This window comes from Pararge aegeria, chromosome 16 (assembly GCF_905163445.1).
Source record: "Pararge aegeria chromosome 16, ilParAegt1.1, whole genome shotgun sequence".
Taxonomy (NCBI): Eukaryota; Metazoa; Arthropoda; class Insecta; order Lepidoptera; family Nymphalidae; genus Pararge; species Pararge aegeria.
In genome coordinates this window covers 4,020,570-4,039,342 of record NC_053195.1, presented here as the reverse complement: position 1 = coordinate 4,039,342, position 18,773 = coordinate 4,020,570, and the positions used below count along the sequence as shown (strand labels likewise).

Genomic DNA, 18,773 nt, shown 5'->3' with positions numbered 1-18,773 from the left:
AAGTGTTCACTATGTTTGAAATAGATGATAGAAATATTGACGTTCTACACATTATTAAGAGAAATAATGACACTCTAAACAGCGTCTATAAACAAGACGGAAAAAAGTGTCACTATACAAACCAGCTAGCCTAAATGTCAGCGGCGCTAGATTTGGCGTCACTTGTCAAAAGGGACGTAATAGAAGCGCAAAACCTACAGCGAAAACAGTTTCATCTCGCGCCCTTATAATCTACATCTAGGCTGGGCGCAATATAACTACACGATCTGTAAAGTATGACTGAAATAAGTGTCATTTTTCACACTACAAGATATAATGTAAGACAGAATTAGTGTCATTTTTATTTTATGACTGCGATTACGCAAAAAGTTCTAGACAAAATTTACTTAATATACTGTTACACATACACTTCATTAAAAATTAGGACGTCATTCCACTCATCTGTAGTAAAACCTTAAACACTAGTTATGTGATGTAATTATAAATTGCAAAAATGAATTATTATTTAAATTTAAAGAAACATTGACATTTTATTTAGTAACAATTCAGACATATAACCAGAGTTGAGTGTATCTGATTTTTTTAGGTTGTAGATGAGAATGAGTTTTTATTTTTATTTTGCTATGACATATTAGAAACTTGAGTGTCAGGAATTGTAGTGATAATGCAAAACACTAAAAAGAGTATATTATATGTACTAAAATAATGTATCCTTTGAGTTCAGATAGAAATAAACACACTCAACTTCTAGTTTACATATGTCAGAATTGACTGTATATTATATTTTAAAATACCTAGAGAAATATAATCGCTCATTAAATAAGTACCGAATGAAAACAAAATGAATCACCTAGCTCATTCTAATCTGCAATAACACATTTCCTTACAAATAACAAGTAAAAATAGTAAATTAACTAACTTATGTCCTAATAACTTACATAGTAATCTCTTATGTAGTTAAAATGTTTAATTTTATTTTGCAATTATCTTATACTAATTGCAAGTTATCATTAAACACTCAGAAGCCTGGGGGGGACAGAAACATTTTGAGTACTGTGATTTTGTAGGTAAGTTGTAATTCCTCATGACTTAGACAATACCGAAACGACCAGTCCTTCTTCGCCCCGGCTTCTGTGTGTCGCATGCTTTACATTCCGTTCTATTTAAAAATATTTGCCGAACAGCAAAAGTGGGATAAAATTTTTTTAAGATTAATTTTTTTTCATTACTTTTTTTTTTTTAATGTAGGGTAACTAGATGATAGGAGAAAAAATTAATCATATTCTGAATGAATTGTTTAATAGTTAAAAATATCTCATTGTACCTCCCTACTATTTAAATTTTATTGCCATTTCGAATTAACACATTATATATTACTAGAATTTCCCGCCACTTCGCCGTACAGTATTTCTATTTCACCAATTATCACTAAATGCGTATAAGCATGTGGAGGTTTATAAACTCTATGCGATGGGAACTGTAAAAATTTTCCGTAATCATAACTGTCAGCATTGAGCATTGTAAAGTCAACATCTCCTGAGGATGCTTCATAGATGTAGGAGTGCATTCTCGAAGAACTGCATGGTGAGGTGAGATTGTAGAAATTATAAATTGCACCAAGCAGATTTGCCTGGTTTTTGCAGAGAACATAATTTTTAACTAAATGTTCTACTCAGTGAATGAAGGACCAACCAACCACCACAGGGTTTTTGACTAGGGAGGTCATAAAGCAGAAATTTTAGGGTAGGCAGTGCTTTTGTGCTTATATGAAGTGAACATCGCACTGAAACTACTGTGGATGTGATAGTAGCGATGATAATCACTTTTTTTCAGCACTTAACTTATTTATTATTTAATGCGAATAGCTCTACATAGATGCGACAAAGCACTGCCTATGCTAATGTTAATATATTTCTCACTGCATATAGGAGGAGGTTTTATATTTTATGCAGTCCCCCTCGTCAAAAACTCTGTACCAGCCACTTTCCAGGTGGTAATAACAGGGGAATCGCCATCCTCGCCTTTGTTAGACGTTAGTAAAGATTATAGCAACAGAAAAATGAAGTGGATGATCGTAGACCTAACCAACAATTTGTCAGAAATAATTGAAATTTGGTTGATAATCAGTGAATTACTCTATGGAATGTAGAGATGTAAAAGCAAGGTAGAAAGAAGGCATTGTAAAGTAACTAACACCATTGCAAACTCCATAATAAGAAAATCATTCGAAAGAATGTCGAGTTGAAAAGGCTGTTAGAAAAAAAGGCAATCATACGTGAGTTACCAGGATGTTAGCATTTAGCAGTGGTCAATACTCGTAAAGTGACATGCTCCAAACAGTGTTACAGCACCATGACCAACTGCTCCGACAAGAATGTTATCAAAAATAAGAAATTGAAGATAACAATTTTAGTCAATAGTTTATCGGTGTGATTATTATAATAATGGCTACCTACCACAACAATTAATTCCATATCCTTAACATTTCAACACCCCGGCACAATAATTTGCTTGTCTACATTGACTGTGTTTGATTAATTTCAAAATAGTGCTTTCAGTTTCAACAAAGTGGCGTGCCAATGAGATATTAGTAACATATGCGAGTGCTAGAACTAAGACCGGTGCTTGCGGTTGATTGTCTGCATTGTGCGGCAGCCCCACCAGTCCTCCAAGTTGAATGGCCTGAAGTTAGCCAATTGACGTGGAGCAAGCACTTCTTGATAATATTTCGCGTCTTCGCTGCCCCTTTCTAATTCGCGTGTGACCTGAAATTTTTTAATTTTTTTATATTCCTCTACAGTTAGTCCTACACTTATCAATCTGACTGCATCACCACTAAGACTAACCTAGAAGGTTAGTGGTGATGCAGTCTAAGATATTAAAGGCTACGGGCTTACCCTGTTATATATAGGATATAGCAGTTATATTAGACCCATGTCCCTAATCGGTTTCTACGCGACATGGTACCGGAACGCTAAATCGCTTAGCGGCACTTTTTTGTCGGTAGGGTAACTAGCCACGGACTAGACTAGACTAACTACGGCCGCTACGGCATCCAACTGCCGATGCCGAAATTAGTAGTATTTATATCAGTCTTATAGCGACTGTAGCGAAAACATTTTAGTTTCGATCTACATTAAAGGTCTATATTACAATACAGACATATTATTAGACATATTACTTTTTATAATTTTATAAATTATGAAAATTAAGCTTAATTTGCTCCGCGAAAAGCAGGAGAATGAATCTGTATGGTGTATATTTATAATTTCTTCAACCCTTATAATCCACGCCAAACAAATCTTCGGCAATGTACCCTCTACGCACGTTTCGCTCCGAAACTTGCGTGCGTGCGTAGAGGGATTATTAGGGAAATTAAGCTTAATTTTCATAATATATCATGGATTTCAGCAAAGTAATGCCAGCTTCTATCCAATATAATTTTATAATTTAAAATTCATTCATTTCAAATTTATTTTTCTAGGTCAAAGCCCTTAGGCCGCGATTGCCAGAGAGTTCCGGCAAAAAATTCTGTCAATCCTGAAAAAAAAATTATATTCATTTTAAATTGATAAAATAGATATTTCCTCCAAGTGTAGTAAGAACACTATAAAAAAATTATAAAATGACAATAGTACTTCCCCAGACAAGCTCTACTACTACTAAGACTCTCTCTCTCTCCGAATCCTCACCTTATTCCAAGAATCAAATATATAGTTCACAATATCATCATGCTGATTGATGTTGTTATTATTGTGCATGTTGTTATTTGGTATCTGAGCGGGGGGACTCAGTCTTGATCCATTGTGACCATTGCCATTGTGACGTTTGTGCCCCCCCATATGCGGGAGAGACCTTGGTCCACTGTTCACATAGTTTGATCTGAAAATTGCAAGAATAATGGGTATAATAAGGGAATATACCGGAGGATGTGCGGCAGAGTCCTTTGTGCGACAAATACCATCCAATACAATCACCAAACTGTAATATCTCTAGATAATCATTTTGTTATCATACACAACAAAACAACTTCAACCTAGAAGACTGTTTTTAAAAGCACAGGTTGAACCCATTTACTACCTTTAATTACTCAATTTCTTTTCTAACCTGGCACTATGTTCCACAAAGAAAAAAAAAAAAACAAAGTTACTTTACTAAGTTTGTGCCACATACACTCTTTTTCTATTTTTAAAAGATAATTAATACTTAAAAGTAACTGCAAGATTGTTTTTATTAAAGACAGGTAAGAAAAACAATAAACTATGTAGCTTCTTCATGATGTTTCCCCGGACATTGTTAGCATGATGTTTTAATGCTAACAATGTCCCAAAACACTGAAAACCAGAACAACATAGCATTATGATTATCAAAAGATTACAATATAAAATGATTGCATATAACTTATTTTGTACTTATTAAAAGGCAATGGTGCTAACACACAAATCTCCAAATAAAACATTATTTTTACACTGTTTACAATAAAAAAAGGATAGCATTATATTTAAACTTGTACCATTATTTAAGTTTAAGTATATACAACAATACTGGCACATATTTTACTGATTCATACATTATGTTTATGTTTCCAACAGTTTGATAAGAGGTTGTATGATTATATCAATCCAATCACATAATTAACAAACAAAACAAATCACATAATTATAGATTATAACCACAAATACATTGAAGACATAGTTGTCTTCATAGTTATATTGAGAAGAATGCAGTGTGAAAATCTTTACAAAAGACAATCGGAGAAAATGGCGAAAAACAAAGAAATGCACATATATTATTACTCAAATGAATGCAATTATTTATTTCTTATATCTATGAATTATCTAATTAGGTAACAGAATATGATAACCTATGATCTCCCAACATTATTAAATTTTATTCTATTTCAACAAAAAGCTATCAGGTTGTTCTTTCGTAAGATAATTGCTTTGTCGAAAGTATAGAACTGGTATAGCACATAGTTCCATGCTTTTGTACTTTTTACTGTTTTTACTTTGTACTTTTGAACGAAATGTTTAACTTTGAAATTACTTAGTTACGTGTGTATGTTTTATTTAGATATCGAAATCATACAAAATATAGATAGAAGACTGATCAATCTGGGTCAACAAAATAATTAAATCTCGAATCCACATTTAAAACGATCGGTTTTCTGTCTAGAAATTTCAAAAAGCGAATTGCTAAATAAACACGTAACCAATCTTGTGAAAGTGGCAAGTGCCTAGAACTAAAGCGACAACACAAAGAATCTTACCTCATATTATTTCTATCCATTTTATAATTAGATAAATTACGACAGTTATTACTTTGATTACTTCTTATTATAACGAACACGTACACTTAACCATTTAAATAAATGTTTTTGTTTACTTAATATAAAATACAGTAAATAAATGCAGTACCTAATGTGGTTAAAATACTAAAAAGAAAGATAAATACACATGACGCCACATAGAAGGAAAAACATCAATTTGCAATTATTTACTTCTGTCAACATGTCAGCTGCATTTCTGCTGTCAACTACTCTATTGTGATTTGCCAATATTGAAAACTCTTTAGTTACAACCAATCGTGTAAGAGTTTTGGACTTCATATATCCAATTAACTTATAGTACAGAGTATAAAAAGCATTCAGCTCACCCAATAAACTCCTATTTAAACAGATAAAATTACAGATTTTCACAATGAGGATACAAATTAGCTCGCGGTCACTTTCGGAAACCCTAAATACCCCATGTGGACCTAGCATTAACGTTTTTTTCAAAATCTTATTGTGTTATTTTTACGTGCGTAGTAATGGTTTCGTGCGCAGTGCCCGGATATAATTCATTATTAAAAACCCTCAAAATTTTGGTTTTCACATGTAGATAGGCATTGAAATTTTTTTGCAATGTTATAGAACCACCACTTAAGTTTTGCATATAGATAACTAGTAATATTTATTGCAATTTATGATATCAATGTTTTATTAGCATACGAATTCAATTTAAAAATTTATCAAACCCTACTTACCTAGCTTCTTCTTTTGATTTATGGCTTCGGGGGGAGGAAGTCTATGGCCAACGTCAATGTCAAAGTTGTGACTTGTCTACTGTCAGTGTCAACAATAAAACGTCGTTTTGACGCTTTCCATTTTAACTTTCGAAATTTCGCGTTCTTGGAAACGAAGAAGAAAACACAAATACCCATTACTTACACTTTACATAGAAGTAGAGGAAATAGGAACACTTTCAGCACATATACTGAATGAATTTGATCATTCTAAATGACCACCATGTCTGACAAAATAGGCTTTGACGAACTTCGGGTCAAATATAAGGTAATATGATAATAATTTTTTCCGAATGGCTTTTGATATAATACTTCTATGATATTGTTATTCTCTTTATTTTTACAGGATGTCCTTTCAAAAGCGTTTGCGAATAACAACATGGACTTGCTGGATTCGTTTTCGAAGAACGTCAGCGAAACCGACCGCAAAGCTGCGATGGACCAAGCGTTTAGAGACAAACTTCTTGAACTCCTTGTAGAAGAACCTGAGACTTTAGAAAATTACGTCTGTTTTTGCATAGAGTCGTGTAGGAGACAGATGGTTACACCTACCATGCCTGTAGTTCTACTCGGCGATATATTTGACGCCCTAACCTTAAATAAATGCGAAAAATTGTTTACATATGTTGAAAACGGCGTAAATATCTGGCGAGAAGAACTTTTCTTTGTGGCTTGTAAAAATAATTTGCTAAGAATGTGCAATGATTTGTTGAGGAGACTGTCCAGATCACAAAACACAGTATTTTGTGGCAGAATTTTGTTGTTCCTCGCGAAGTTCTTTCCGTTTTCTGAACGATCAGGACTCAATATAGTTTCCGAGTTCAATCTTGAAAATGTTACTGAATTTGGAGGTGATAATTCAAGTACATTGAAAGATGCCTTAGATGAGGAAATGGTGATAGATGAAGAGAAAAATAAACATACAATTGATTACAACTTGTACTGTAGATTTTGGAGCTTGCAAGACTTTTTCAGGAGTCCAAATACATGTTACAATAAAATTCAATGGAAAACATTTGTTGCAGTAAGTGTTAACATAAGTTTTAGGTTGTACAAATTTTCCGACATCACACCTTATCAATTTTGGCATAAATCTGCTCTTGCAAGCCTTTTTATCAGCCTTATGATGACATGTAAAGTCACTATAAGACTATAAAAAAGGCAATATTAATTTTGGCATTGCATTAGGTTAGTTCATGTCTTGTTGTTTTAAAAAAAATTTAAAGCATTTATAAACATAAATTAGAAATTATGCCATAGTATAGTCAAACACATAATTATTTTCCAGCATTCAGGCAGTGTACTATCAGCATTCTCATCCTACAAGCTAGAGGCTGTCGAGCTACAGAAGTCTAAGCTGAACAGACTAAAAACATATAATTCTGATATAGAAATGAACAAAGAACAGCACTACTTTGCCAAGTTCCTAACAAATCAGAAGTTATTGGAATTGCAGCTGTCGGATTCCAACTTTAGAAGATGTGTTCTGATACAGTTCTTGATACTGTTTCAATATTTGACTTCATCTGTGAAATTTAAAATGTAAGTGCCTTTTAATGTGTTTCTAGCTCTTTTCTGTGACTTGGTAGTTTTTTTACATCCCCTAAGGACTTCAGCCACCCTTTTGAGTCTAATCCCCAGTACATACTTCTTATATTCTTTGGAGTTTTGTGCATTTTAAGAAATAAAATATCATTTGCTTTAAAAGTGAAGGAAAACATCTCTCTCGCTCTCTGTCTCTCTCTCTTGAATTATCAATACTTTTAGAGAAAGGAAAAAGTTGTTAAAGGTCTGTTTATTACTTTTCACCTCAAGAAATAAAAAACAAAACTGTATGGTTTCTTGGGATAAAAAGTAACCTTTGTTACTCTCTGTCCTTTCAACTAATTCTATGCCAATAATAAACTTGATTGGTTGCTTAGTAATGCTGTGAATCTTAGTTCTTCTCCAAAAAACCAATAAAATAAGTTTATTTGTTTGTCCCTAGAAAAAATAACAAACTAACACACTTTCCCATTCATAATATTAGTGTGAATGAGTGGATTAGTCTTGTATATATTTCCGCCCTAATAACTGTATACTTGCATTAAAGGGAGTCACAAGAGTTAAAGTCAGACCAGCAAGAGTGGGTGAAGGAAACTACAACATTACTGTACAAGCTACTAGGTGAGACACCACCAGATGGAAAAACGTTTGCAGAATGTGTCAAAAGCATACTGAAAAGAGAGGAGCATTGGAACAGCTGGAAGAATGATGGGTGCCCAGGTTTGTATGGTTTGAACATTTTTTTCAGTTGATGACAGATTTCTTTTCTCCTGCTCTCTTTGTAATAGCACTTGTCAGGTGAAGTATTACCATCGATTGCCATGCTTATTTCTGCTGGCAAGCAGCAATGCTGTGTTCCAGTGTAGTTGACAGTGTAAATTCGAAATTCAAATTCAAATATTCTTTATTAATGAAGTGTTCATACATATTTGTTTACATATGAGGGTTACAAACAACAAACTTAGCTGGGTAATTTGAAAATGTTTTTGTAATTTATGCACATAAGACTTTACGCCTATAAGTCTGTTAGTAATAATCAAGGTTATTTTTTCTTGTTGTGGGAATCCAACTCACCGCCTTGGACGCAGAAAGCAGGGTCGCTGCCCACTGCGCCAACCGGCTGTCAAAAGTTGAGTTAGGATGAACTACATTTGTATATTCGAATATGTTAAATTTTCTTTTATAGGTTATTTTTTATTTTTGAAATCATTTACTCTTATTTATTGTGAAATCATTTACCCTAAGTGCCATTAAAAGTAATCAATTTTTTTCCCCCTAGAATTTCAAAAGCCCAAGCCGCCGGTTCAAACTGACAGTACTGATGAAGTAAGAAAAACTAGAAAGAGAAGACGGCCAGTTGGTGACATCATCAAAGAATATGAAACACAAGATAAATTCTTTATGGGAAAGTAAGATATCTTTTTCCTACCTCTTTCTATTAATTTGACTACCTCCGTGGCGCAGTGGTGAGCGTTGTAGGTCAATTCTCGGCAGGGGAAGAAAAAGAACATATAATTTAAATAAATATACGTAATATATAAATATAAAATATACATAATATATATAAATATATAACAAACATAATATATATATATAAGTAGATCTTAACACAAAATTTAAAAGAAAGAATATAAAGAATCTACTTCAAATTCCATCACTCATAGAGAGGTAGTAGTCCTTCAGACGACTCTTAAATATCGGAAGGGAACTACTTCCACGGATTTCAGCAGGTAGAATGTTCCAGAGCATAATTGCTTTAAAGTTGAAAGAATTACTGAAGAAACAAAATGGGAGTACCAGACGGTTACCAAGGGGATTTGGGAATTTATAACTTCTGAATTTTCTCTGGTCTGTTCAGGAGTCTTCAACCGTGTTTACCAACATACCGACAGTCGTCGCGTTTCTGTGCGATGTCGCGTAGAGAACGATAGTATGGGTGTAATATAATTGCCATACTCCTAACAGGTTAGCCCCTTACCATCTTTGACTGCATCATCATTTGGTCGGATTGCAGTCAAGGGTTAACTACACACACTACTAACTATTTAGCGGAACACAGTATAAAGATCCATCATTAAAATGGTTTTATTTTAAACTACACTTCTTTTGTTATTTAAAGTTTCATTTGTTTTACTTAAAATGAGATCACATTAAGAACAGATTTCTTTCGAACCTTCTTCGTACCATACGCTAACTTACGGTTACACCCCGCACCCCGCAATAGGTGTAGCCCACAGTAGTAGAATAAAAAAATCTAATCAATGTCCTCAAAGTTGTCAGCATATCAACCGATGATGACCATCGGTTGAAATGATGACCACTGCTGGACATAGATGGTGTAATTATACAGGGTGTTCTTTTTTTCCAAAAATGTTTGAAAGCAACAATGATGCATTTTTATTTTTCATTAAATCACTCTATTCCTAAACTTGCAATGTCTTGAAAGTTTTACCCTGTGTATTTTAATTTTTTTTTATACTTACTTAGTTATTATACTTTCAGCAATGAGCTCACAAAGCTGTGGAATCTGTCTCCGGATAATCTTGCGGCGTGCCGAACCAGAGAGAGGGATTTTATGCCCTCACTAGGTATGTCTAAGACTTATTTTATTTCTTAACCATTATAAATGAAGCCGTGATAGCCTAGTGGGTAAGGCTTCGGCTTTCCTTTCGTGGAGACCGAGTACGAGCCACACATCAGCGATTTTTCGGAGTTACGTGCGTTTCTTATTTAAGAATGTACGGGAATTAAGGTGATATGCTCAACCGCACTAATAGGAATATCCCCGAGCGGGTGTCGGCAGCTGGGGGACCGAGGTCCAACCATTCATCTTTGGAAGTTGTAACTTGTAGGTACAATGTGTAAATGAAAACCGACATAATACTTCAGAAGCTTTAGAGGTACATTATTTACTGTCTCTGAGACTCTAATAGTTTTTGAGTAAACCATTGCCATATTTTTTACTGAAAGAAATCAGATGCAGCCCTAGCATCACAAGCAAAAGTAGAATCAAGTGACTCCTTTCACTTTAAGTCGCGTCGCGTACTTTAGGTACTATGCACGTGTCGATATTTTATCTGCAATAGGGTTGTCACGTGTCACACTAGCTGTTAGGTTAGCTAGGGAAACAGACTGTTCTGTGGAAAAATAAATATGCTTCTTTGATTTAATATTTTTACCGGGTGATTCCACATGAAATATACTAGTGCACCCTTCAACCGTATTTCTTAATTCCTTTACACGTTGTAATTGGTCATTATTTGTTAGAACTTCGTTAGCGCGATGCAGGATCTTGTGGCGCCATCTAAATTCAAAATTCATTTATTTCAAGTAGGCCTAATATAAGGCACTTTTGAAACGTCAAGTATGTCTGTTTGTAGTGACTCTACCACCGGTTCGGAAGACAGATTCTACCGAGAAGAAGCCGGCAAGAAACTCAGCAGTTGCTCTTTTCCAATATCAACAATTTACATTTTACATTTTCAAATTCATTTTTCTATCTTGTGAGAGAATCTAGTTTGGTATTGTGTAGACCGCCACAAATTAATTAAATATCATAGGGAGTTCTCCATTATATTCTCAAGGGTGTGTGAAGTCCACCAATCCGCACTTGGCTAGCGTGGTGGGCTTACACCCTTGTGAGAGGAGACCCGTGCATTTTAGTGGGCCGGTGATGGAATGACGATGACATCTTTTGCACGGCTTCAGAGACGTATATGCTGAGCGGCGCGGGGAGTGCGACGGGTGCGGGGGACGCGACCAGCGGGTGGGCGTGGCGGGCGCTTCGTTTGTTGGCCCGGCGCTCACCGCACTTCTTCGTTCACACCAACAACCCCATCGGACGGCTACCCGACTACCTGGATGATATGGTAGGATAATTTTTAACATACTTCAAAAAGGAGGAGGAAAAACTGATAACAGTTTGGATATTTTTTATTGAAATGGGCGTAACTCCCTCTTTTATTCCTCTTAACCCTCTTTTATTTTTGCTGTAGTTTATCGCCCCCGAAACCCCGTGTATACTAATTTCATGAAAGTCGTTCGAGCCGATTCAGAGATGCTAATTTTATATATATATATATATATATATATATATAACAATTGCTCGATTAAAGATATAAGATACTTTACCATTACACTTCATATTATGCTTTTTAAATTACCTTAATATTTGGACGTCGATGTGAACGACAAAATATGCGTGAGACACATATGTGTTTAGTACCTACCATATTTTTTCCAAATAATGAATTTGAATTTAAATAACATCATTCCTATACACTCAAAAAAGTTACGCGCATGCATTCAGTGTAAGTACAAACAAATTAACAAACCTACTTTCGCTCTTGTAACATTATCGCCGTGGTATTTTCAACAGGTGAAACGAATAACCCGAGAGGTAGCCGCCAATGCAGCGTCGAACTCAAATGGTGATAAGATGATTAAACAGGTAAGACACATATATACTCAACCTTATTGTAAACAGCATAAAGTTCTAAATATACTTATGATAAACGACTAAGACACCGGGAGGTATCTTTGCATCGTTTGAGTCCATGTAGGACTGAATTGTATCAAAAATGCACCCGTATTTATATCGAAATACCCACCAACTCAATGTCATGAACATTGGTCGTATTTCAATTCATTCTTGGAAACTATGTATTAGTTAAATAATAATTATGAGCGTATTTGTAAACATCCTAATCAATTTAATAAAACATCTGGTCAATATGAATGTTTTCAAAAGTTTAATTCTTACCCACTTTATAAAATTACTGTAACACATGAGAACATATAGCCAATATCCGTCACTTGCGTGCATGAATGCAGCCAAAATATGTGACGGACTTGCGTTCTTGGATATTATCTTGAAAAAAAAAAAAAACGATTTACATATAATATAAAAGAATATAGTGTATGAGCATACAGTGTCGAGTTAAATATCTCTCTATATTTTACTGTTAACAAAAAAAAAACGTGTATGTACTTATGTAAACGCGTTAGAAGTTATACTTCTTTGGCGTAACAAGATGAAAAATCTTTTCAAAAATTGTATCTTTCGCCTTATTCTACGTTTGTAGAAAAAACTACATTAACAATAGAAAAAAGGTATTTGATACATTGAAAGTTTTATTATAACGCATTATCTGTCTAGTAAATTTTCTTTTATCTAAATATCACAGACAAAAATATTCCTACATAATTAAATAAATGGACATAATAAATTTGGAATTATCGGACAATCAAGTTTCAGTCGATATTAAAATTTGAGATTTTTGTACAATTGAATCAATTAAATCACCGGAGTGAGCCCGCGGACTTTGAAGTGTACACTGTCAATATTTATAGCTAACTTCAGGGTGTCGGTTTTTATTGACGGCGCATCGTAAAAACTTACTCTCATCATTTTTCCATAACGCGCCAAAAGAAGTATAACTTCAAAAACTTACCATCTTTTGCTTATTAGGAGCAGAACTATGAAGAAATGTGCGAGGAGCAAATAGAAACTGACATTATTAAAGAGGAAGATGCGACTGATATGGATGCGGTAAGTAAATACATAAATATACTACGACAATACACACATCGCCATCTAGCCCCAAAATAAACGTAGCTTGTGTTATGGGCAATAATATGACTGATATATATTTTTTAATGAATATTATACATAAACTAGCTTTTTCCCGCGGCTTCGCTCACGTTAAGTTTAATTTTTGATTTGGGATTTTTAACTACATAGGCTTAAAGAAAAATATGAAAGTAAATTACTTAAAAAATCAGACACTTTCGTATAAATTTTCATCCCCTATTTCATGCCTTTGGAGTTGGAATTTTTAAAATTTGTGAAACACGTATCTTTTTTTTTAAATCGAAAACCTAAAATCAAAGTTTCATGGATGTAACTTAACTTTGTAAAAATAAATTGATCCGTCAAGTGTTCAAAGCGTTGATAGATCAGTCAGTCAGGCAACTTTGCCTTTTATATATATAGATACGTATAATATACAGATAAACACCGAGGCACTGAAAAACATTCATGTTCATCACACAAACGTTTTCCTTTTGTGGGAATCGAGCCCACTGCCTTGGCCTCAGAAAGCAGGGTCGCTGCCAATCGGGCGTCTAAACACGATCGCAAAATGAAACTTGCAGCTTCACGCAAGCTTTAGTTGCCACGTGATGACGGCAAATACAGTTTTCACCACCTCTCTGCCCGCGGGTGCCGTACGAGACGACTAAGGGATTATAACGGAGAATAGACAGCAGCGTCGTCTGTACTACTACTACCATCTATTGAGATCACGAACCTGTCTGCCCAGCGTCGTGATTATGGGCAATCCCTCCCGTTGCCCCTTCAGTCCAGCTGTTTAACTCAATCAATCATCATCAGCCTATCTCAGTACACTGCTGGACTAAGGCCTCTTCATTTTGCTAGCTGCATCCAGTTCTTCCCTTCTGCCTTTACAATATCATCCCTCCATCGAGCTGGTGGTCGGCCGATGCTTCTGTGTCCAGTGCGCGGTCGCTTAACCAGAATCGACCAATCCGACCTCCCTTCGACATATGTGATCCGCCCAGTTCCATTTCAGGGCCGCTGCTCTTTGAAAGATGTCAGTCATTCCAGCTCGGTTCCTATCTAATAGAGACAAACCTAACATCGCTCTTTCCATTGCACGCTGAGCCACTTTGAGCCGGTGCACCACCTTCTTTGTAAGGGCCATTTCTCTGCTCCATATGTCATAGTCCAGCTGTGGACTGTTATAATCTATTGATAAAGTAAAAATCATTTAATCAACATGTATATTTATACAGGTGATGTTTCTACAGTTATACTTTAGCTTTTCAGAGTAAAAAAGATTTGTCCCTTTTTTAACAGCACTTTTAGTACAAGATTTGCTAATACGCAGTGTTAGAGTTGCACATCGAGAGTGAATTATATGTAGCTCAGATTTGCCTACCGTTCGGGCTTGTGGGGCTTTCGTGCGTGCGTGCGTGCGTGTATGCGTGTGTGAGAGTGTGAATTTGTTAGGGTGTGTGTCTGTGTGGCATCGTATTTCCCGAATTGATGAACCGATTTAGATTTTTAAGTTTGAAAATTGGTCCGAGATGGCCGCCGCCACGAATGGAGCATTATATATTTTTCTACAACTCCCTCAATATGGGTTACAAATAAAAGGGATTGACTAGTGGAATACTATGACACTATGACACTATGACAAATATCAAATCCAAGATGGCAGCCCCCACAATAGGGCTTGACTAGTAGAATAATTGTAGCCTATCATAAGCACTTTTATAACGTCAAGTCTGTCTGTGTGTAGTGACTCTACCACCGATTCGGAAGGCAGATTCTACCGAGAAGAAGCCGGCAAGAAACTCAACAGTTGCTCTTTTCCAATATCAACAATTTACATTTTACATTTTAAATTTCATATTTCTATCTTGTGAAAGATTGCTTTCATCTTTCACAAGATATATATATAGAAGAGAGCCGGATGCTTCCAAACAACCTTGTCATTAATATTGTCATTTCAATTTGATTATATAGTTTCATATGCCAAAACGATTCGATTACAAGCGAGCAAATCTTGAACTAAGGCTACAGGCGTCAGAATTCTCACTTTATGTATTTCCAGGTGAACGATTCGACCCACACAGTCGAAGACGACGAAAAACCATCGCGTTCCAGAGTGACTATGATAACCCACTCACAACTAGACGCTTTAGCCACTAAGTTAACCGACTGGAAGAAGCTCGCCGCTAAACTAGGCTACAAGCCGGACGAAATACAATTCTTCGAGACAGAAAACGCAACAGATGTCAGCAGAGCGAAAAATATGCTACAACTCTGGTTCGACGACGACGAAGACGCGTCTGTGGAGAACCTACTCTATATAATGGAGGGATTAAAGATGGCGGACGCCTGCGACGTATTGAAGAGCGTCATGTGACGTCCGCTTAAACGCTCATGTAGAATGAGACGAGAGAAACATTCGCATTCTGTCTTCAAAAGGTTATTATAAGTGACTTTATGAACTATTAAGCAATAAAGTAATTGTTTGTAAAAGTAATTGAAATAAAGTATTTTTTATTTTTAATAAAGTTATTTCTTCGAGATACCAGACGAAATTGATGTAAGAAATATGAAAAATATTCGTTAAGTCTGGTTCAGTAACGACGAAGACGCGTCTGTAGAGAATCTACTCTATATAATGTAAGGATTAAAGATGGCGGACGCTTGCGATGTATTGAAGAGCGTCATGTGTCGTCTGCTTAAACGCACACGTAAAATTAGGAAAAAGCAACATTTGCATTTTGTCTTCAAACTATTATTATAAGGGACTTTTTTGCTTAATTAATAGCTTGTAAAAAGTAATTAACATAACATAAGTACATTATTTTTTATTCGAGACATAATACGCAACAAATGTTAGCAATGCGAAAAATATTCATTAACTCTGCTTCAATGACGATGAAGACGCTTCTGTAGAGTACCTACTGTATATAATTGAAGAATTAAAGATGGCGAAAGCCTGCGAAGTCTTGAAGAGCGTCATGTGACTTCCGCTCAAAGGCACATGTAATATAAAATGTTTTCTACATCGATTCTTCAAGAGTTATAAGTGACTTTTTTGATTAAGTCATTGATTGTAAAAAGGAATTAATATAAAGTTAATTCTTCTTGGTGAGAGAGAGCGACAAAACGTGGTTCAGTTACGACAAAGATTCCTCTGTAGTGAGGTCCGCCCAATCGCTCTTGTGAAATGATAAATATTCGTATTAAGTGACATTTTTTTAAATTATTAATATGTGAAGTACATTTTTGTTTGTAATATAAAGTAATTATAATAAAGTTGATTCTTCGAGGCTGAAAACGCGACAGATTTAAGCATTTACAAATTAGCTTCGGTGACGACGAAGACGCGTATGTAGAGAATTTACTCTATATATATAGTATATAGGGCGCTATCTCACTAAGGCACCAATGGTGGCGCAACCAGTCGCGCTACTGACAAAATGTAAACGCACTTTAAAGGTTACCTGTTGCCCACTTGGTTGCGCAACTAATTTGGTGTTCGCGGCGGTGGGTGGCGGATCACCCATTGGGGATGCAACCACTTATATGTATAGACCTATTTGGATATTTGTGTTCTTTAAGAGATTATAAGTGTCTTTAAATAAGAAAGCAAGAATGTGGATGTAATAAAATAAAGTGATTGAAAATTAAGCGTCAATTTTATTTTTACTACAAAATGATCCTATATAACTTATTACTAACTTAAAATATTTATTTATTACTTGTTCCAGAGAAACAACAAACAGTCACATTAGAGTAATAGTTTTTTATCACATAATCCGATAAAGTTACCACAACTTAGGTACATAAACGATGGTAAATTTCCACCAATGATTAAATACTGAATTCGCCTGAATTATTTGTAATAATTATAAGGATCACACTTTTTTATTGCTACGCCCTTACAGGGCCTCATGACTATGTAAATTCATGGATGCAAGTAAATAAAAAAAAAATCTGAAAAGTAGCCTACGAGAGATTGAGCTGGATGTGATGATTTAGTTTCCATGGTAACTAGAATAGGTAAAAAAAAAATTGGTTGTCTGTAAAGTCGGCTTACTGACGATAGTTGAACGTGACAACGTCGTAAGTAAATACTGATGGAATGGTTGCTTTTTTCAAAAGAAAATTTCAATTTTATTTGTTTGATAGATATTATCGTTGCTATAAACAATTGACACCACATTCACTTTTCACTGCACTTCATCCTTGCCGAAAACATGTAAATGTATTATTGTATAGAAGCTGTCCACGCGGACGCATCGCTCACTCAAGTAGGAGAGAGACAGATGTCGAACGCGGAGGCCGACTGTGCCTCTTTGTCGCTCGTTCCGCGCCCTCGCTTGCACTTCAAGCCTTGAATGGAACGCCTCAGAGCGAGGTAACACCACATACGTCATGTTTTTTCGTGCGTGCAGCCGGCTCCATCGAATTATAAGACGTCATCACGTCAAAAATGTATAATGTTCTCTATCTCACTCTGTCCTATATATTTATGTGTTTGTGTCTCTATGGACTTATTTTGTCGTTGCATTGAATTTGAAATCACAACTATTCTAAAGAAGTTACCCTTCAATAAATAAATAATGAATCCTTCCGAACCAATCGGATGGTTAAGTCACTATAGACATATTTGACGTTTCAAATCCTTTCGAACCAATCGGATGGTTAAGTCACTATAGACATATTTGACGTTTCAAATCCTTCCGAACCAATCGGATGGTTAAGTCACTATAGACATATTTGACGTTTCAAATCCTTCCGAACCAATCGGATGGTTGTCACTATAGACATATTTGACGTTTCAAATCCTTCCGAACCAATCGGATGGTTAAGTCACTATATACATATTTGACATTTCAAATCCTTCCGAACCAATCGGATGGTTAAGTCACTAGACATATTTGACGTTTCAAAATTGCTTATAGAGTAGGTAAGGTTACTTCGTCATCATCATGATCAACCCATTACCAGCTACCAGTGGCGTGCATAGAGGTATGCACAGGGTATGCAGATGATACATAATGAAAAAAATCTCCAGTACAAAAAAACTCAAGGATAGGCATTGTAAGAGTTTTAAAAAGGATACCCTTAAGTTTTTAAAACTCGTACTGGAGTTTTTCTTCATTTTATATCATCTGCATACCCTGTGCATACCCTCTTTGCACGCCACTGCCAGCTACTACTGGTAATGGGTACTATAGGGCACGGGTCTCCTCTAAGAATGAGAAGGGTTTAGATCGTAGTTCACTACGCTGGCCAAGTGCGGATTGGTAGGCTTCCCAGACTTGAGAACGTTAAGGAGTAATCTCAGACATGCAGGTTTCCTCAGGATGTTTTCTTTCAAGTGATGTTTTACTTTTTTTTTTATAATTATATAATCGTATTTATTTATATATTATTTACATATTATTTATACTCTTTATTATTATAGTAATATTGTTTCTTTAAAATATAAATATAACCTAAAACTAAACAAAATCTAAAACGTCCTCGAAACCACCGCAGCGAGGCACAGTTCCTAAGATGCTGGCAGCATTGCCCCTTTGGATGGCCAAACTAATTCGATGGCCAAGGTAAC

The 18,773-nt window shown here is 35.4% G+C and overlaps 2 protein-coding genes across 3 annotated transcripts; one reads left to right on the top strand and one right to left on the bottom strand.

The window, feature by feature from the left end:
• Window positions 1-2,370: 2,370 nt before the first annotated feature.
• On the bottom strand, window positions 2,371-5,476 carry LOC120630291. Of its 2 annotated transcripts, none has more exons than XM_039899474.1 (3): window positions 5,418-5,476; window positions 3,693-3,882; window positions 2,371-2,765 (listed from the first exon to the last, which is right to left on the bottom strand). In XM_039899474.1, the coding sequence occupies exons 2-3, from the start codon at window positions 3,840-3,842 to the stop codon at window positions 2,613-2,615; spliced, it is 303 nt and encodes a 100-aa protein (XP_039755408.1). In that variant the 5' UTR covers window positions 3,843-3,882; window positions 5,418-5,476; the 3' UTR covers window positions 2,371-2,612. The 2 variants fall into 2 exon arrangements, with proteins under 2 accessions (XP_039755408.1, XP_039755407.1); XM_039899473.1 differs by having other exon boundaries at window positions 5,270-5,467.
• Window positions 5,477-6,114: 638 nt separating this feature from the next.
• Window positions 6,115-16,843, top strand: LOC120630411 (THO complex subunit 1). Its single transcript, XM_039899636.1, has 10 exons — window positions 6,115-6,334; window positions 6,413-7,090; window positions 7,355-7,608; window positions 8,159-8,331; window positions 8,891-9,020; window positions 10,114-10,199; window positions 11,320-11,480; window positions 11,990-12,061; window positions 13,082-13,162; window positions 15,252-16,843. The coding sequence occupies exons 1-10, from the start codon at window positions 6,281-6,283 to the stop codon at window positions 15,564-15,566; spliced, it is 2,004 nt and encodes a 667-aa protein (XP_039755570.1). The 5' UTR covers window positions 6,115-6,280; the 3' UTR covers window positions 15,567-16,843.
• Window positions 16,844-18,773: the final 1,930 nt, after the last annotated feature.